The sequence below is a fragment of the Fringilla coelebs genome (genome assembly GCF_963513975.1).
Source record: "Fringilla coelebs genome assembly, chromosome: 17".
In the NCBI taxonomy this organism is placed as follows: domain Eukaryota; kingdom Metazoa; phylum Chordata; class Aves; order Passeriformes; family Fringillidae; genus Fringilla; species Fringilla coelebs.
The window spans coordinates 12,595,489-12,610,517 of record NC_140043.1 but is presented as its reverse complement, the minus strand read 5'-3'; the positions used below and the strand labels follow the sequence as shown (position 1 = coordinate 12,610,517).

The 15,029-nt window shown below is 44.2% G+C and overlaps 1 protein-coding gene across 1 annotated transcript in view; it reads left to right on the top strand.

Moving 5' to 3' along the window:
* Nucleotides 1-4,294: 4,294 nt before the first annotated feature.
* Nucleotides 4,295-15,029, top strand: part of MLXIP (MLX interacting protein) — a 43,761-nt gene continuing 33,026 nt past the window's right edge. Inside the window, 1 exon segment of the mRNA XM_084216911.1 lies at nucleotides 4,295-4,685. Within this exon segment, the coding sequence (XP_084073037.1) occupies nucleotides 4,315-4,685 (371 nt within the window). The 5' untranslated portion in view covers nucleotides 4,295-4,314.

Sequence of the window (15,029 nt, the reverse complement as noted above, 5' to 3'; positions counted from 1 at the left end):
GGAAGAGACTTTGACATTATCTGGTATGAAGAAATCCAAAATAGTGTATAAGACTGTTATTAGTCTTTTTTTGAAGTGCCTGATAACATTTATGGGCCAACGGATGTGATTGAACACATTTTAATGCCAGAAAGTACAGATGGGACCAAACCAGAACATGGAATTCAAATCCACTGAGGTTTGAAACCAGATCTAAATCCAGCTTTTTTTGGCTTGGACCTATCTCTACCCAAAACTTGTTTTATGAACTCACTGTAAAAGGGTTTATTGAAAGCATTGAGAGGTGGAGCAGGAGGAGAGATGTAATTTTTTTCAAGATGACTGAAAGTTCTCATACAGCTGATGTTTTAGAAATAGTGCAAATATCAAGAAGTGCTTCCTTGCTACAATGCTGAATGTTGGAGCTTCAGTTACAAATAAATAAATAAATAAATAAATAAAATAACAAAAAATATGAAAAAAAAAAAAGCAAAAACAAAAAACTAGAAGCAAGCAAGTAATTTAGCTGAGTTTGTGGAACACGTGGGAAGGCCTTCCGGATAATCGATTTACTCAGCCAAACATTTTATAGCAGAACTATTCCTTGGAATTTTTATGCTTGGGAAAGTAGTTGTTAAACATTCCAAAAAGTGCTGGCACTTACAAGACAACAACAAAAAATAAAATCAACAAGGCAGTATAAAATATCGGTTTTGGGTGGCTATCTTCATACATAAGCATTGTCATGTTTTGGAATGTTCTTTATCTCTAAGGGCCTGTTAGAAGGTGTAAAGAATTTTGTTTTCTTCAATACCTAATCGTTTTCCATCTTATGATTTGTGTGTGTGTGTTGTACAGCAGTATAATTTTTCACTTATTTATTCCATCGGTAGTTATGGTTTGTACAATGTACAATGGTTTCATTTCAAAATAAAATAAAAAAATCACAACATGAACGCTGTGTGAATAATTTTTATCAAGAAACCTAATCTCGGTTTGGTTCCTTTTGGTTTTTTATTTTTTTAATTTACAATAAATTTCTGGTTTTATAAATTGTATTTTTAAATGTTCATTCTCTGGTGTTGTCTCGTTTGGTAATGCATAAAATGATCCACCTTTGAGAAGTCCAAAGGTGTCTTGATAATTGTGCGGTGGGGCAGGGGCAGGTGGTGGTTGTAAGAACAACAAACAGATATGAGCAGTGTAATTACAGCATCATGCAGAATAATTTGGTAATTTAAGATAACTCATTTACCAAATTCCTTGTTTGGTGCTCGCTGAATGCGTTGTGGTACCTTAAATTGGAGGGAGTAGGGAAGGCAGAGTGTGGAAACGTGCTTCAGTTTGGAAACAAGCTCGAGTCCAATGATTGCAAGGGTAAAACTCCTGAAGAGTTTTGGAAAGATTCTTTACATTCAAGATGGATATAAAGTGTCCAGCTTATTTTTAGTGTTTGGTGTGCTCTGTCCCAAGGTGGCCTGCAGTTCCACAGGCAGCTGGACTGCTCTGCTGGCCCTGGCTCCCAGCGGGGTGAGCCCCAGCCTGCTCCCACCTTGGCTCTCTCACATTTACTGGGGTGCTGGTAACATCCTTACCAGCCCCTTAAACTCACTAACCTGGGAAGGAAACTGGTTTAGTTTGGTGTTTTTCCTTCTCCAGATTAGTGAATTAAACCAGGAGACACGTATCGAGGAGTTCCATACGGGGTGGAACTGGAGAGAGAGGAAAGGACAAGTAGAAGCAAGGCTGTAACTCAAGATGGGTCCCAGGAGGAAAGGCCTCTGAACAGGTAAGGCTTGTGCCAGGGAGAGAACAGTGGCAGCCTGGAGCAGGGCACGGCTGGAAGGTGTCCCTGTGGTTTCCTGGGAGCAGGATGGGCTGGAGTCCTGCACTCAGCCCCAGCCCAGGCTGTGAGTAAGACTGAGCTCTTCCCCTCATCAGTATGGGAATGCTTATCTTCCTGTCTGTAGATTTGGGAGGATAATCTCACCACTAAGTGGTGTGGAATACACTGTGGGCATTGAACAGCTTGGAAGTCTCTGTTCTCAGTGTGTATTACAGTTGAATTCCTCCTGTGCTAAAAGCCTGTTTCAAGGAATTGATGATGTTCCTTCAAGGAACATCATCAGAAGCTGGTGGCCTGTGTTTCACCTTGAACTGTGGATTGATTAAAAACAGAAAGAAAAGACAGACTCAAAAGATGCTGTGGCCTCTGTTTCCCTGTGCCTCTTGGAATTCCTTGCTGTGAAGCAGGAGAGGATCCTGGCAGTCTTGAACTGTTACTGATCACCTAAATGCTCATCTTAAAAGGGCAGACCAAGAGGTCTCTCCAAAATTAAGTGGATTTATTTTAAGTAATGCCCCTTTCCTTGCATCTGGCAGAGATAACACTGAACTTTTATAGCTTAAAGCTGCTGCCCTTTCTTTAAATGATGGTGTACTCCTAACTGTTCCTAGGAAATTGCACTGCAACCTAATGATTTTATTTAAACAAGTTACCTGTCCTTTCCTGCAGGAGGAAACACTGGCTTGCTTAGAATTTAGTGAGGTCAGTGTACAGGCTGTTGTTATGGAAATACTTTATACAGTGATGCTACTGATGTGATTTTTTTAGCTCAGGTTTAGTTCTTAACAAACTACATGGACGGCTTTTAATAGGTATTGTTAAACTGTGAATGTTGTTTTGAAATGTTTTAAATTTTTTTTGTACTTAAAATATTCTCAGAATGTCTTGCTGGGAGGCAGCACTGTTTTTTATTTTTTTAAGCAAATTTCAACATAAGATAGCAATAACCAGATTTGAAGCTAAATATGACTGACCTTTTCTGCAGAATTTGAGTCAAGTATGATGCTGACTAAGAGTTGAATGCTAGTTTTGGTTTTTAAAGATCTGAGACAGCTCTCACATGATGTGGTCATTCCAAACTGTTGCTTTCATGTGTGGGGAAGTGTTTGACCTACCACTCCTTCCCTAAACACAGGGATCAGCCTTGATTCCATGCTAATGGGGAATGTCAGATCATTGCATGGGTGTAATTGGGATATTGCAGGGATGCCTCTTCTTGCCCAAGACTTGCTCTCAATCTCTTAAGTCTCTCTTGATCTTATTTCTGGTTTAATACACCAGAAAAAGTAGCATGTGACTGTTTAATGTTTGGGAGCTTTTTCCCTCCTGAGGGTGGCTGTGTAGAAGAGCCTGTTATTTCAGTTTAAGTGTGAGATCCTAAAACTGAAATAATATATGCAATTTAGTATAAATGCTGTGGAATGTGTGTCCTAGGATCCAGCTGCTCCCCTGGTCACGGAGGTTTACACTGCAGGGCAAGTTGGAGATCTTTTCTCTTGAATTTGTGTACACATACATATGTGTCTGGGGTTTTGTGCTGTAGGATGATGCTCTCTCCCCACACCGGCCCTGTTGCTCTGCTTTTATGTTAACCTGCAGGACCCATTGCTTCCTTTATGCTTTTGAGAAGGATGAAATTGTACCTTTACTTCCACTGGAACAACTGTGATTCCTCTTATGTGCCACTGAGCAGGTACTGAGTTAGATGTGAGCCACCAACCTGGCAGCAGAAGCTCCATGTCCTGACCTCTCTGTGACTCTGCAGGTCTCCAGCTTCTCTGGCTTCCCTGGCTTCTTACAGACTGCTTCTGGAAAATTATAAGCAGTTTAGTGTATTAATGACAATTTAAGTATTTCTAGCACAATTGTTCTCTCAACATTCTTCAGCCATTTCTGGGCTATCCTCTACATCTTGTGTTCCTCACAATCCCTTAAGTTTAGGAATGTTTTCCATAATGGTTAGAGCTGGAAGGGGAGGTCACTCAGTCCAACCCCCCTGTCCAGGCAGGGTCACCTGGAGCAGGTGACACAGGGACACATCCAGGTGTGTTTGGAATATCTCTAGAGAGGGACAATCCACGGCCTCCCTGGGCAGTTCCAGTGCTCTGCCACCCTCTACCTAAAGGAGCTGTTCCTCGTGTTGAGGCGGAACATTTCGTAGTTTAGTTTGGTTTAAAAAAAAAAAAAAAAAATTGTTCTGCTGGATGGAAGTCCCCGCTGAATCACTTAAACCAGCCATCCTCAGAAGGTGTGGGGACATTCCTAGCACAGGGCAGCAGCGCCTTTCCCTTTTTGTAAATTTTTTTAAAATTTTTTTTAGCGCTCCTGGCGGAGCCGGGGGGGCAGCCCGGTTCCCCCCGTCCCGGCGGGGGCAGGGCGGCGGCGGGGCCGCTCCGTCGCCTTTAAGCGCGGCGGGGGCCGGCGCGGGGCGGAGCGGGGCGGTGGCGGCGCAGAGCGGGCGCGGGCTCGGCCGCGGCGGCAGCGGGGCCATGGCCGCCGACGTGTTCATGCGGCCGGCGCGGCTGCTCGGGGCGGCGGGGCCGCTGTCCCCCCGCACGGAGCCCGACGAGGACTCGTCGGACACGGACGATGGCGGAGCGTCGCCGGGCGGGGGGCGGCGGTGCGGGCCGCGGCGGGGGCAGCCCCCGGGCCCGCAGATCATCCACTCGGGGCACTTCATGGTCTCGTCGCCTCACAGCGAGCACCCGCCCAAGAAGGGCTACGACTTCGACACGGTCAACGAGCAGACCTGCCAGACCTACCAGTTCGGGGCGGCCCGCGGCGGCAGCGGCGCCGGCGGCCGCCTCAGCATCGACGCGTCCCTCACGAAGCTGTTCGAGTGCATGTCCCTGGCCTACAGGTACCGAGCGGCCCCGGCAGCGAGTCCCGGCCGCGGGGACAGCCCCGGCCGGGCTGGGCGGGGGGGACCGCGCCTGGGGAGCGGGACCGTGTGAGGGGCGGGGTCGCAGCCCAGCGGGGACCCCCCGGCCCATACGTGGGGGTTCGGTGCCGCTTTTGTGTTCAGCGAACTTGGGGGTCCCGGCCGGCCCTTCCCCGCAGGCCCGGGGCCGTGGCTGGGGGCGAGCCGGGGGTGTCGCTGCCGCCCCCGCCGTGAGGGCTGAGGGCCGGGGTCCCGCTCGCCCCGCTGGCCGCTGGTGCCGCTGGAAGCCCTCAGCATCCCGCGGCCAGGCTGGCAGCGAGTGGAAGCCTCTAGTGCTAAACAGAAACCCTTAAAGGGCAAAGTGCTCCGCTCGATGTGAAACCCGGCCAATTTTCCTTTTTCCCCTCCCCAAATTTTATTTTTATAACAAAGTCAAGCAAGCGGGCTCTGTCGCTGTTTCCTTTGTTCCTGTGCTGGCTGCAGCTGGCAGCAGCACTTCCTGGGTTTATCTGCACCTTTTGCTCTGACTTCAGTTGTGCTTTTCATCTCTTCAGTAGGGCGTTATATTCCCATTTATCCCCTTTGTCTGTCATCCAAAATGGAGGCAGAGCTGTGGAGTAGAAGTGTTTTGGAAAGATGTGTGTCTGCTCAGTCTTTTGTTCCGTGTGATATAGCAGAAACCGGATCCAATCTGATGTTCTCTGCTGAGCGCATTTTGGAAGTTGATTAAAAGGGTTGATGGAAAATGCCTCTTGGCATATCAACGGAAATATTTATTTTCATCTATAGGAACCACCTTAGCTTGCTAAAAGAAAATTAACTTTGCCCACCCCAAATTAATCCATTTAAGTATTGCTCAATGAAGAGGAAACAATAGAACTATCTGTTCTGTACAGTAGCTAGAAGATGTAATGTAAGTAATATTAAAATTTTGATAATATTGGCCAAGAACGTTATTAGTTACTGGCAAGAGACTGAACCTCAGATGAGGTGTGTGCAACAGTGGATCTAAGTACTTTGCACTTAAAAAAAAAAAAAAAGTAAACCTTTTATTGTACAAGCTGGGAGGAACTTGCAAAGGAGCCCCAGGGATTGTGAAGGACAGAACTGGACTGCTCATGTGCATGTGCTCCTCGGCCTCTATCACCTTTGTTTCATTTTGTGCTTCCACTAGTAGGTCATTGGGATTTTGAGACTGAGGATCACACCTGGTGTAAAGGAATAATTCTGTTACACTGATTGACAGTACTGCACTCTGATGTAGGTGAATTAGTTGAGCACCGAGCACCAAATTTATTACAGAAGAAATAATTTTATCCTGCCTGCTGGTGGTAGCATGAGGCAAGGTGCAGAAAATATCTTCTTAGAGGCTGCCAAAGAAAAGCACATTCTTAATGCTTCTGTCCTTGGGCACCTTAGGGTTTGCTGAGTTGCAGCCCTGAAGCATCCTGCCCAGATCCAGCCTGCTTACTCAGCAGCTTTGGGATACAATTTTTGAATCTGCCAAACAAACCAATTGTAAATGTGGGTCTAAAAAGGATTGAAGTGATTCTGGAAAATCTGATTTGAGGTGTTGAATGTGGCTGTGAAATGGGAAATGTGTTTTTAACATATGATTGAGCCTGTAGGTTGTAGTTCTCTCTTGTCCTCAGGTTGGATTTTTTTCTTGGTTGGTTTATGGGGATTTCTTTGTTGCTGTTGCCTCAGCTGTACCTTTCTCATTATTGCCTGTCAGATCCAGCGCTGACAAAACACACAGATTCCATGTTAATGTTTCCCGTGCTGCCTTTGCTGGCTAGAAATTCACTCTAGAAGAGAACTGGGGGTGTGGAAACCGACAACAAAAACTGTAACACAGAAAGGTGAAGATGTGTAGATTTTGCTTTTTGGGGTGTGAGATGCTTGCAGAGCTGGGGATGCATCCGTTTTAAACACAAACCCAAGGAAGCTGCTGTAACAGAGCTCTCTGTGTAATATTTATTTACACATGACACTCATTGCTGGTATTTCAGTGTTTAAAGTTTTAAAGAGAAGCAGTAAAACGTGTGGTACCCATTAGCTTGGTGGATGGACTAGAAAGCAAAGCTTTTCTAGATTACCTCAGTCATTACCTGGGTCATTACCTCGGGTGGTTTGTTTGGAAGCGACCAAATTTATGCTGGATCACGGATCCGTGGTGTAACCTGGGCTCTTCTCATTGTGCTGTAAATTATTTTGAGTTTGGCTTTGTGCTGTTTACAGTCAAACTTTTAATGATAAAAAAGTTATTTCTGAGCAGCAGGGAAGCGATTCCCTCGTGCCTTTGAGCAGTACAAACCAACATGATTCTAATTTTCATCACAGCTGTTTCAGTCGCGTATCCAGTTGCACAGCTTGAAAAGTCTCATTTCAGATACGCCATTCCAGAGGGGAAAATATGCCCATAGCATACTCCCCTGTACAGTGAGCAGATTAAACCAATTTTTAAAATTAATAAGTAACTTATAAACACTGGGGTTTACAACAGGTGTCACGCGGGCTGTACTTTATCTAAATGTAGCCTGTTTTTCTGATGAGATTGATTGTGGGAGCTGCACCACACTGACAGAGGTAAAAGAACATTGGTTTTCCCCTTTTAGCCTCTTTGTCTCAGCTCTTTAAACCAATGTGACCTTGCAGACCTTGATGTGTAGGTAGCTAGAATTGACTTGTTGCAGGCAGGCAAAAAGGTCTTTAAAAATGTTCTTCTCAAAATGAGAAAGACCTTTGACACTGCTCATTCTAATGAGAAAACTGTGCTCCTGGGTACATGACCTACAATACACAGAATTAAGTGAAACGTTATGTCATCTTGATATTTAATTTAGTAAAGCCCTCTAATAACTTTTACCATTATCCAAATCATTACATTACCCAGAAATAACTTCCCAAAGCTGAACTGTATTCAGAAATGTTTCAACAACAGCCTATCATGAAGGTTTTTTCCCTGAGATAGGGACAGAAGAATTTTTTCTCTTTGTTAGCATTAATGATAATACACTGGGTGGTGTTCTTTTTAAACTATTATATATTTTTATGTCAGTCATTGCTTATCTTAATACAGGCCATGGTAGGGTAGATGAGGATGACTTTGTGGGCTCATTTATTCTTAAGTAGCCTCAGAGTTCTCTCACCTCTTAATAAGAGCTTAAGGAACATGCCAGGTGTTGTACTTGAGGTAAGAGCGTTAAGGCTGGCGTGAGGTCCTTGTCCAAAACCCTCTGGATCCTGCTTGCTGAAGCTGCACGGAGCAGGAGAGTGGGGTCTGGGAACTGGGACAAAAGCTGCCTTGTGAACAGCTTGCCAGGTCATTTCTAGATTTCATCTCTCCTCTTTAGCAATATGACTCCTTCACTTCATGTAGATGGAAGCCAAAAATATTCCCTTCCTCAGTGGACTGACATTAGGGGTCAGCTTGTTTCCAGAGCACCTTTGCCACACATTCTTTGTTAGTGCAGTGTTTGGGGAAGTTCTCAGCTCTGCTGATAGCATTTGGAGATTAAAAACCTCCAGAATTCAGCTACGTATTTCATATGCTGCTTGTAGAAGCTACTCTGATAAAAACACCTATATTCACCTCTGGATTTAGCCAAACTTGAGCAGAGTTGCTGTTACAAGTGTTTTTTTAACCATAGTAAGTGTCCCTGCAAAGCAAGGATGCTGTGTTCAGGGTGCAGTATGAATCAGGACATTGGTACTGAGCCTCTTACCCTGCTTATGTCAAATGCTTGATATAGTCACAAGCTTTTAAGCTCTGTGTAAGATGCACTTTGAATGAAGTTCCACCTTGAAAACCTTGAACCTCAGGCCGGTTTGCAGAAAGGTTGCTGAGCCGTTCTTGTCCCTGGGATGCGTTTCTTTGCCAAAGTAAACATTTGGTAGTGCTAGTGTGAGAAGGCCTTGGTTCTGATTAAGGTTTTGGTGTCTTCAGGGCTACAGATGACTACAGGAAGAACAGACAAATTCTGTGGACAGAGGTTTAGATACAGGGACAATTTTGTTTGTTTTGCTCCTGGTTATTTTGGTGTCTCTGCAGACTGCTTTCTATGGACCTGGTTGGGCAGGGTGTAGCTATGGAGGTGTGGGGCACAGTAGTCTCCTTTTTCATTAAAAAAGCACGTTTTTATCATCTTTTGGTCTGCATGTTTTGTTGTTCTCATCTTGTGTTTTTACTCAGTAAACAGATGTTATTTTCTGGCTAAAATACAACATGGATTTTGTAATCATCATTTTTGATGGATTGCTGGAATAGGGAAGAGGGAACTAGTTTGTCCTCAGACTGCCAGTTCTCAAGAACTTTTGCATGATCTGAAAAAAATGTGGCTGAACTTTGAGATTTGGCATTATTTTTAGTGAAGATTTTGTGCTGCATGATTATGATGTGCTTTGAAAGGCAACAGAAATGAATATGTTGATTTTCAGTTCTCTCCCTCCCTTATCTTTTTCTCTTTCTTTCTGCTAAGTGGCAAGAGGAATTAAAGCCAAGAAACCCAAAATTCAGGTCTTGGCTTTACTCATGTTTTTCCACACGCCCCTTTAGTAGGTCACTGAACCATTCTTGTTTGTTACTTTCCCATGTGGGGGGAAAAATTTCCATTCTTTTGGAAAGCGGAGTTGATATTCAGTCACTTGAGCAGCTGCTTATCTGACTGTGTGTCCTTAAGCTATGATAAGTCTTAATCAAACAAAAGGGTATCTAGTGATGCTGCAAGCTGGGAAGGGGTGGGGAGGAATAAAGGGAGCTTTGTAGCCATTTTGAGCTGAAGGCTGGGCATTTCTGGGATGTCAGAGGCATTTTGACAGGCTTGAAGGAGAGAGTGAACTCTTTAAGTTGTAATGGGTGGGTGGAATTTTTCCCCTAATAACAGCACTCAGATCTGCTGTAAAGCAAGACTAGTTGAAAGGGCAAGGAATGAGGCTGGAAGCTCGCTGAAATCTGGAGTGAAATTAAGAGGATCTTTGAGGAAAGCACTGAGTGAATTAGAAGGGCCAAGATAAAGCCACACAAAGAGCTGTGTGGTGTTGACAGAGGCCACAGGGATGGAAACAGGAAAGAAAAAATGAGATACTGCAAAGTTCAAGTCATACAAAGGATGTCTCAGCTGACTGGGTGGGTTTGAGCACGGGTTACAAACTCACTGAACCCGTGTGAGTGAGGAAACAGCCAGCAGCAGGGGTGGATGGAATGACAGCCAGGAAGGGGAAGTCTCTAATCGTGGTGGGGATTGTGGGGAAGAAGAGAGATTGGAATTGTACTTAGGTGAGATTTGAATAAAAGGACAGAGGTAAATGATCACGATGAGTTGGGGAGAAAAGAGGATGTCAGTGGTAATGCTGTTCAGGGCAGGAGAAATAGGAATGAAAGGGGAGAATATATGGAAAGTAAGGATGGACAATGGAAGGTGTGGCTGGGGTTGGAAAGGTCCAGTGTTTATTCCCCATGCTTTGATCTGTGATAGGAGGGTTAGATAGGAAGCACTTGATGAAGGTGTGCCTGATGAAGGAGAGAATGAGCTGGATAGACCCAGAAGTCATGGATGATGGAGCAGTGAGATGGGGCAGGAGATCTGGAATTCCTGGTTTGGCTCTTCTCATGCTGCCCTGCTGCCTTTTGCTGTTGGAGAGAAAGAGCTCTCTTTTTAGAACAGAGCAACAACAGCAACAACAAAACCTTATCAGCTGAGAAACCTGGACCAGTTTGGGTTTAATCTGGTATTTTATTTTTAATTAACTACAGACTACAGGCTATATGCTTGCAACTTCCTTTCTTTGTATGCAGAAATTAATTGCATTTACAGTTTCCTTCATCTGTCCTTTGATATCTTAATATCATTGGCACAAACAGTTCTTTAAAGACAAAACTTCTAAGCTACTTCTGAGGAAAAAGACCAGCTTTGTAAACTCTTTGATGGCTATAGAAATATTTTACAGCTTTCATACAATTTTCCTTTCGCCCTGGAAAGGAAACCTTTAACATGTCCATGAAACAATTTTTAAGATGATTAAAAAAGTACTTGTTTCAGTTGCCTCCAAAGAAAATAGAGTTGGTTCTTTGTGTTTCAGACAGTGATGGAAAAACCTGAATCTGATTGTTTTAAGTGCAAGCTAGAGTTACATTATTATCACTGTTTCTGAAGCAGGAAGGCTTGAAAAATAGGGTTAGGAAAAGCAAGGTTCTTCAGAAATTGCTTCTAATAGTTTTAGTACCAGAGCAAAAATTCTAACACAGTCTTTTCAAATAATTTGTTTGTTTGCTGAAATGGGACTTGGAAGGTCATTTTTGGTTGTTTTTGAACATAAAACACGCTGACTTGGTGTCACTCCTGATAGAATTAATGTAGCCATCCCTTGGTAAGTAAAGCAGCCATTGCCATCAGAAATGTTCTGGTGTGCATTTGCCACAGCTTATTTACTTTGTGACACACAAGCTCAAAGCTCTTCACTAACCCTTGGTTTTTTGGCAGTTGATCTTAGATAAATCAGTCACTGCTTTTTCCTCCCTTGCTCCGTTCTGAAATGACCAAAACAGTCTCAGCACTTCAGAGCCCCGGATGTGTGTGCTGGTCTTTTAGAAAGAGGGAAACAAAGGCATGAAGTTTATAAGTGATCTGGCATAGGAGTCTTAAAGGAAGACCTATGAACGATCACACCTCAGATACAAACTTAATAAAGGAAAGAGGACAAATGGAAGAAAGATTTAGGAGGAGATGATGAAGAGGATGTGCAGCTTACTGTCACGTGCCTTAGAAAAGCTACAGAACTGATGTGACACCTTGACCATTCTGTGCAGTGTGAATGGCTGCAGGGGAACTGCCTGCTCCCTCCCTGTTAAGCAGATTTACTTTGTGCCTTAAGGTATGGAAACTCTTGAATGCTGCTGAAGAGCAAGCTCAGCAGCAGTTACCTTTGTGGAAGATTAGTGTTTTTAGTTGGCTGTCCAGCTGTGACATCAGTGGATAATAGAAAATGGGATTGGGAAGGAGCATAGAAAGCCATCAAGGCCCAGGGAAAAGATTCCTTCCCTTGGCTGGTTACCCAGACCATGGCCACGTGCAAGGTCTATGAAGGTACAAAGCCCACAGTCTTAGGAGTGGTTCTCAGGGCTGCTTTGTCACCTTTGGGACTGTAAGACAGAAGGTGACATGCCAGATGGAAAGGGCTTGCAGGGCAATACTTGGATTATCCTGTTGCAGGGTATTAGTGAAAGAATCTGATTCACTTCAATTAGTGATATGTCTGTGTGTTTTGGCCAGAATACTCCTGACCTACAGATAACCCTTTGCCATGACATGGTTGGTGCTGTACTGTGATGTGAGGAAAGGGTTCAGCTGTTTAAGTAGCTAAGCATTGCTGCTTAATGAATTGATCACTTTTCCTGAAAAACACGGAAAAATTTTAATGACTTGTTAAATTTTAATGACTTGTTAGAGAGCTTTTTATCCTTGGTTTTGTGTTTGCAGCACATTATCTACAACAGTAATGCACAGTTAGAGACCTTTTAGTCTCTCTGCTTCTAGTTTAGCTGATGGTGTAGTGCAAGGAAGCAATGGATACAACCCTGTTTTCTGTATTTAATGCCTTTTCTTACTGTATTTTTTATGTGTGGTAAGGTCTTCCTACATACAGAGATAAATGCTTCATTTTTAATTATAATGGGAGATTTCTGGATTTCTGGGGATATCTTTATTGCTCATTTACACCACACCAGAGCAAGCAGAGGATATGGGTAGAGTATGTATGTGATGTTTGTCCTTCTGTTTCATTGCAGATTAACATTATTTCCCTATGCATTTTTCCAGTGATTCAAGGAACAAAGAGCAGAATTTTGGGGGGACAGTTCAGAGCATAAATAAGACCTGAGGCTGCTTTTAGCTGAAGGAGCAAGGAAGAATGGTCGAGAGATGACCCTTAGTTCATGAAAAGTTGTCCTTACTCAAGCGAAGAAATCTTAAAGCCTGTTACAGTTTTGTTCCTGCGTGAGCTTGAAAGGGCTTCTTCCCTCTCAGGAGATCAGGGGTGGTCTTTGCTGGTTTTGGGTGGGGCTTACTTGTCCTGGGGCTGGCCTGTGGATTAAGAATTGAAGAGTGGAGCCTTAAGAGTGACTGAGGGGGTAAGGAGAAGATCCAGATAACCTTGCTCTTGTGTAATAGGTTTGCCGTTCTTGAGAGAGAGGACTGCTCTTGTACTTGGGTTTTGGAAGTGAGATAGGAGCTGCATTGTTTGTACTTGGGTTTTGCAAATCTGGGGGGAAGGTGGCAGTTGGCAAGTGTGACCTGGCCTGAACTTCTTTGTGGGGTGTTTGCTCCTCCTGGCTTTGTCCTGCACTGCATCTGGTATTGAGAGAATCCTGCTGATGTGGATCGTCAAAGATGTCTGTGCTAAGAGCTTGAGTGAACACCTGAGCCTTTCGTGCCATTAGAATCCCTGTGGTGAGTGCAGGACCATGGTCCTGTGTCCTGCCAGGCACAGGCAATGAAGGAACAAAAGTGTGCAAGTGTTTTGTTCTGAGGAATTTGTTTTGCAGCTCGTGCTGCTGCCCAGAACAGATCTGCAGGAGCACAGGTAAGCAGGATGAGACCTTTTCTTTTCACTGATCCTTCCAGTGGAGGTTGTTAGTCCTCAGAGATCAGCAGGGTTGTTCTTTATGAGGAACATGTCTGCATAACAAGATTCAAGCAAACATTGCAGACGCACGAAAGAGGTTTGCTTCTGGAATCTGTCAAGTTGATTGTTTTCAGAATTCTGTAGCATGGGGTGTTTTACTCGAAATCCTGACCTCCTTTCCCTCTGCTGCTTTGTTTACTCTCCCTTCCCTCAAGGTCCCATAGTAACGGGTGCTCCGCCTGCAGCAGTTCAAGGACAGCTGAAGTGGCCTTGGCCAGCATGGCTGGGAGACCTCTGGCCAGGCTGCAGCAACTCAGTGACTTCTGTATCCACCAGCCAAATCCTTCTCCAGCCCATGTGAGCTTGTTGTCCAAAACACTTCTTGTCCACATTGCCCCATCTGTGCCAGGGACTTGGTTGCCTTGGCACCAAAATTCTAATGTAGGGCAAGGGTTAGACTCACTCCAGCCTGCCAGAGTGATGATAGAGAGCCCAGGCCTCTGTGGTAGTGCTGGTGTATCTTTGGAGCAGCTGGAATGTGGGGTTTCACAATAGACCTAAAAATAACTCAGGCCCACATCATTTAGTATGTTGATGTGAATGTGAGCCATCACAGGCTCTTCTGCTCAGTTCTTCATGCTGCATCTTACATCCAGATTTTAGGCTGCTCTTAAATCTACTTTATTCTCACTGTCCACACCATTCACAGAGACAGAGACCAAATGGAGCAAGAATTGTGGAAGAGCTTCTCATGTCTTTGTAATTCTTCTTTGAAGTCCGTGATTGCTCTTTACTGTCTTTTTATCGTGCAGACTTTTGCTTTTAGTGCTGTGGTGTGACACTTGATTTAGCCCGTGTTGGTTGATAAAAGCCCTTACTTTGGAGGCAGAAGTGATCATGGTAAAAAAGGAAAGGCGTGCACATAAAAAGGAGAACTTAAAAAAAAAAGGTAAAAAGGAAATACCTGAGCCTGTGGGTCTGGCAGCTGTTAGAGAAGAAGTGTTATACCAACCTGGAAGAGGGCAGTGGAAGATCTTCCAGTCATTGGATATGGGTATTATCTGCTGCCATGTTTCCCAGAGCAAAGAATGATATCATTTGTTTTGTTCTTGGATGGTCAATCTGCTCATCCTGATGAGTTTCTGTGCGTTTACATTGAAGCTGTAGTCTGAGTAAACTCAGCCGTGGCTAGTCAAGCTCTGTTAACAGTATTTACAGTGACAACTGCATCAGGAGAACTCCCAGTTTTTGAGTGAGAGGCAACACAGTGGAGCCCTGGTCCTGCTAAGCTATGTAGTGGATTCAGAAAGGGCTCTGAAATGTGTCTCCTGTGAGCAGCCCACAAAGGTCTGGGTGTTGCATACCCTCCTCCTCGTGTTAGCTGGTCCTGTACAGTGTCCAAAGAATGTATCATCATTTCCCTGTATAGCATATTGCTATCTGCACAGCTTAGTCCAGATTTCTGTTTGCTTGGTAAACATCTGTCCCTGACAGGATGGAGCTGAGGGAACTTGGATAGAAAATGTGCTGGTGGTGTGCCAGATGTGGGAAAGCATGAAGCAGTGAAAGGGAATCAACTACTTGTTTTTGCTCTTTAAAACACAGCTTTTGAGGAAGAAGATTGAGTGCAGGGGTTGTAGAGGAGGTTTGCCACCTAGAAACATACAAAAATTACTTTTCTGAATTAGAGGATATAAAACT